At 28.6% G+C, this 6000-nt stretch overlaps 1 protein-coding gene across 3 annotated transcripts in view; it reads right to left on the bottom strand.

Moving 5' to 3' along the window:
- The window catches only part of LOC111627406 (putative leucine-rich repeat-containing protein DDB_G0290503), a 98651-nt gene that overhangs the window by 13087 nt on the left and 79564 nt on the right, over nt 1-6000 (bottom strand). For all 3 annotated transcript variants that reach the window (XM_023370970.1, XM_023370972.1, XM_023370971.1), the window contains one exon: nt 2777-2860. In XM_023370970.1, the coding sequence (XP_023226738.1) occupies nt 2777-2860 (84 nt within the window). The remainder of the gene's footprint in view (nt 1-2776; nt 2861-6000) is intronic.

The raw sequence follows: 6000 nt of genomic DNA, 5'->3' as shown, positions 1-6000 counted from the left end.
ACTATGTGTGGGGGGCATGATTTTGTTCACCCTGTTTGAAGCCTAATAATTTCTGTGGTCAGAGTGGTCAGAATCGGAGTCAGATGGTTTAACACAGGAGTTACTTATTAAGCGTCAAAGTGGTTGAACTAAATCATGTCCCCATACACATTCTAACATCTTAGGGCGAGAACATCTTAACAGTTTCACTGTACTATTATAAAATGACAAAAAAAGCTTAATTTGAGGGTAGAGACGAGTTTTATTTTATTTTTTTAAATTTTTAAACGCTAATAACAAGTAAAATATTCATTAAGACATATCACACATAACCCCTTTTATGTCTTCACCCTGTCGACCTTTAATTAAGAACCAAAATTTAATAGTATTAATGCCCCTTTATACGCAAGCTACAGTGTCACATTTCGTTTCTTAAACTTTACCCATTCTGAGATATTGTTTAATATCTCAGAACAGAAAATAAATAAATTAAACAAATTAGACGCCAACACACACACACAATTTTTCCCCTTTTATTGACTTTTTTGAGGGGTTCAGGAGATCTCCAAACATGTAGATTTGTAAAAAAAACTTGGAGGGTCAAATTTGACATGATTCCAATACTTTTCCATTTTATATACATAACAAGTTGGTAAGAAAAAGGAGTCGGAGGATTTTTTTGATGACTCCGACTCAAACACCAAAACTCCACAACTCAGACTCCACAGCCCTGGTTTAAACCTAAGAAAAGTTATATATTCACTTACAGGTTTCCTCTGATAATTTGGAACAGTGATTAAAAAGTATTCTACTGTATTTTATTATATTATTGAACAAATTTATGCTAGATATTTGCCAACTATTGAAAAATATTGAGCAAATTGTTCTTAAAGTTATTAATTTTAAAGCGATGTTCATACAAAAAAAATTGAGTAAATGATCAATTCAACACGAAAATATGAAAATATTAAATAACAGGGTTATTTAAATTGTAAATATTACAAGGAATTTCGTTGTTATGAAACAAAATTCTTTGTATTATTTACAAAACTAAGACATACAAATACTAGTACTGTACATCAACTAATCAAATTCAAGTGTGGAGTTTGTTCATCTTTGCATACATCTAACAAACATGACCAACAATGTTCATAATTTTGTATTTTAACAAAATAAAAGCAAATCAAGTATTAAAACGAAATAGTAATTTGGCTTTAATACTTGATAGTTTCTTGTTCTTTGGAAAAAAAAAAAATCACAAAATTTCCATGTAAAAAAATTAAAAAAACCACTACAAAATAAAGTATTTTATTCATCAAATAGTGTTCCTGTGTCATAAGTTACACACAACAATTTTGTACCTTTTCCCAAATAATAATTTTGTTATTTGCTCTTTTTTTTTCTTTTAAATAGTCAAAATTATAAATTATCCACACAGTAAAAAATATATAGTTTACCATAAGTATATTTGAATATACAAAATCTCAATAATATTGCACTTGGCTACCCAAATTGTGTAAGAATGAATGTTAAGATGTTTAATATCATGAAAAAAAAAGCAATAAAAATTTAGAGGGAAATGTTTAACATCACACACTGCATATTCTAGCATAAAAATATTCCAAGAAGAAATTTAGCAGACAAACTGACTAATAAAAAATACTATACATGAGATAGTATAACTTGTCCTAGGTATTACACCTAGGACAAACTATTACCAAATTTACATTAGAAGTTTAATACAGGCAAGTGTACATTTTTTTAGGAAATGTATTGTATCCAAAAGTTAAATGTTCAAAGTCAACACAATAGTATGTTTTATTCTAGTGTGAGAATCAAACAAGTAAAAGGAAAACAACAAGGATAACCTCATCAGAAGTTATTACATGTCAACTTTCTGACCAGAGTGTGTGTCAACTTATGCTTTCTCAGAGTCGGTAGTGACAACTTTCTCATGACTTTTAAACAACTCTAAAGTACTTGCTGCCTTGAATATGATGAGGTATGGCCGATTCCAGGAAGTCGTTGCCCGTTCTTTCAATTGTTCAGTTTAGTGTGTTTGTGTGCCTCTTTTGGATTAGTGCTCTTCTGTGGCCTCAGATTCCTTGTCATCATTACTTGTTGCTTCTCTCCCAAACTGCTAACTGAAGGACTACATTCTAAAGATCCTCAGCAGGGATTCTCGTTCGAATTTATGGAGGTAACAAAAATTTGTAATCTCTCTCTCCACAAAATGTGAAAAACCCGTGTAAAGTGTTGTACCAACCAAATCTCATCCTTTCTTACTCCATCCTCTTATCCCTAGTGTCACATACAAGACCATGTTATTGCCATCCAGAAATGCTTTTAGTAGGCATAACTTACTTGGTGTCAGAAGGAAAGACTGAAGTAGAATTTCACACTAGAAAAGAAATTCTGTTCCCAGAAAGGTAAAAGCCTCTTAAGGTTGGAAAGATTCACTTTTTAAAAGTAAATATTTTTATGCACTATACCTTAAAATGTTAAAACCATGCATTCACTATATTAAAAGAAATTTTGATACCACAAAAACAAAGTACCACTGTATAATAGTCTGAATATTTTTTTTTTAGACTGAAAATTTATGAAAGTCTGAATTTGGCATATGAAGTGATTTAGAGATATAAAGTTTTATACAAAAGAGAGTTTTCATTTACATTTATCAAAGTTGAGGATCATCTATAGTTTGGTAATGTTTGATTATTTAATTGAATTATAAATAATACATACAATTTAAAAATAATTTAAAAATTGAAAAGTTAATTTGAATTACTATTACCATTTCATGATTGTTCTCCATCATATCCCTTGTATCCTTTTCAAAATCTATCTGGTTCTGTAAGCATATTAAATCATGTTCCATCTGAAAGTACAATTTTATAAGAATAATTCAGTTAGTTTCATATAATACACAAAACTATTACACTAATTATGAAAATTTGATTATAGAATTTTTGAAAATGAGGTGACAGTAAATATACAAGTCGTCACTAAAATTTTGCAGTGTACACAGTTAAGTGAAAACTACATTTTCTTTGTGATTCTGTAAAAAGTTTCCAAAACAAGTTTAAAAACAATATTAGACACACAAACATTGTTATATATAGTCATGCAGGGTCAAACATTGATAACCCAAATTACCGAGTATGTTAATATTGATTTAAAATTAATTTGGCTAAGAATTAATAAAATTTTATTCAAAATGTTTTATTTGCCACCACAATGTTCAAGTCTCAAAATTATTTATCTGCAAATTGAGAAAAATTATAGAAACAGCTGATATATGCATTTTATCTCCAGAAAAAATTTATTTACATATCAAATTATACCATTAAAACAAAACCCCCACTAAATCCAACTTTATTCATGTTTCTGTTTGTGAGAATCTGATAAGATTCATTTAAATTTTATTAATTTAAATTTTGATGTAATATTGCAATATTAAATTCAACAATTTTCTACTTTTTGAAGGAAATTAAAAGAGAACAAGGAAACAGTTTCCTTTCCCAACCATTTACTTTCTTAAAAAGTTCATATTGTATCCAATGACTAAATACTGAGCTAAATTGACTTATTGTCAAATGATCATGATAAGAGCTCCTGATTGGAGAATATTTTCTGTATTTAACCCTTTTAAACTCATTAGGCTTTCACTGTACTGTTCCAAAACACTCACTGCCAACTTCAGTCATTCAAGGTCATTTCACTTTTATTCTTTAAAAAAATTCTTGAAAAATTAGTTTTTATCACAGACATATGAAAAAATTCATGTATATATTGTAGTTTACAGGAGTATCGTTCGTTTTTGCTAGCATAAAAAATTTATAAAAAAAATAATATATCAGGAATGACAGTTTGTATGTTATAATTTTCAAAAATTTGATTACAAATGAAATTTTTTGATTATATGATTGATCTTTATGAGTAAGCCTGCATGAATGACAATTTTGTTCTGTACATTTTGATATAAAATTTATGCATATAGCCTTATTTGATCACAAACTATATTACTTTATATGAAAAAAGTATTATTTCTGTGTCACGTTTCTAAGGTAAATTGAAACATATATATAATGTGTAGTTTATTTTAATTTTGCATAAGATCATTAATTATATAAAGCTAAAAAATTAGTTTTACAACAACAAAAAAAAGTTAAATAAATACTTTATATTTTTCTGCCAAGTGAAGTTAGTGACAGTTAATTACTCACAGGCAAAGACCAAATAATATAATTTGAAAAACGCATGAAAAATAAGTTTATAATCCAAAGATGCACTCAGAACAAACTAAAACAAACAGTCTTCTTGACATAAAGAAATTTCATGCTTGGAAATTATATACATACATATATTATATATAAAATTAATATATATATATTAATTCTTTTACAAGAAGAATTTTAAAGTAATTAATCATAATTATCTCCATTGGACGAAAATTTACAAGAATTTTAAAGTATCGTCACCAGGGGCCAGCTTTCTTCATCTACATTTTACCAGTGCTTCCGTTGTAGATAAAAGCCGAAACAACCCCAAGAAGGTATGATGGAGAATAGAAGACGGCCAAACCAGTTCCTGTTTTTTAAAAATGTTTATATTTTTAATTGAATATTTTTGTGTTTTTTTTTTAAAAAGGACTGTTTGACGGCCAGTAGCCTAAAAGAAAAGGTCAGTCGTCAAAAGTGTAATGTCTGGAACACAAAGTTAATAAATGGTGGTTCCTATTTTTTGGAAAGGACTTTGTCTTCAAAAGAATTAATCATAATTATCTCAATTGAATGAAAATTTACAAAAAAAAAATATTTTGTGACAATATATCATCAAATGATCGTAAAAGCGTTAAGTGTTTTACGCACCAGACTCCGCATGGATTAACCATAATCAGTCATTCCGTCAATATTTTAAATTTTGTGCCTGGTCTCCCGACTTCCATCTCTCATACAAATCCTCATTGAAGTGAGTTTAATGAATATACTCAGAGGTATTATATAACTTTTTATCTACTCTCTCTCTTGCAAATATTAGAGAATTTAAGAGTTGTTTATTATGTTTAGAATAAACTTTTGTATTTTATTTTTATTAAATTTCATTGCTTGTTTGTGAAATTGGCCTTGATGTCTATTTAATCTAAATGGAAACCTATCGACAAAACTATGATCTTCCCAATCAAAGAATTTAAAGGCTTCCCTTTTTATTATTATTAATACAGTAGAGTGTCATTTATCCGAAAGCCAGTTAACTGAAAACATTCCAGTCGGCAAATTTAAATTTTTGCTAGTGCTGTGGTGCTGCAATCTTTGGCTACTCCAATATTTTTTTTGTTGGTGTGTTTTTTAGCTGGCAGCATGAGCACTTTTGTGTGTCATGCTGAATTGAACGTTTTTGATAGTAGATCAACTTCTAAAGTATAGTTTTTTTGGTTTTATATTTTTCAATATATTTATTTCGTTTGTAAAAAATAAAGAAATAATTTTTAATGATACAATAGCCACAATTATTATTTTAAAAAGTTTACATTAGGCTTAACATTGACGAAAATTCAATGCAAAGCGACACGCAATGGAGAAAAATCTAAACATGGAATAGTTAGGTTAATATATTTTTTTGTACATAATTGGTTATCCAAAAAATAAGTTATCCGAACAACCCCAGTCCTCAATTGATTCGGATAAATGATGCTCTACTGTATTAATATTGTGAGTTAGGACGTGCTAATCCTATCCTAACTGGTATCAGGTCCTGACAGGAGACAGAATCTCGCAATTTCAATCTCCTTTATTCAATAAATATCTTTTTAAGCCATCCATTGACAAAGTGAATGAGTCTTACCAACTTGTTACTGAATAAGCGGTAGAAAGAAGATACCTTTTTACCCATGTCTTCTCACATATTCATGTTATAATTTATCAGTAAATTTCAATATATTGCACACAGCAGCAAGTATTTATTAAAGAGGCACTTTTGTAATATAACACAAACATTTCTTTTAAAATTTAATGCACA

This window comes from Centruroides sculpturatus, unplaced genomic scaffold (genome assembly GCF_000671375.1).
Source record: "Centruroides sculpturatus isolate CEXI.00-Female unplaced genomic scaffold, Cexi_2.0 scaffold434, whole genome shotgun sequence".
In the NCBI taxonomy this organism is placed as follows: domain Eukaryota; kingdom Metazoa; phylum Arthropoda; class Arachnida; order Scorpiones; family Buthidae; genus Centruroides; species Centruroides sculpturatus.
Note: the sequence above shows the minus strand (reverse complement) of the source record. Positions and strands in the feature narration are given on the sequence as shown.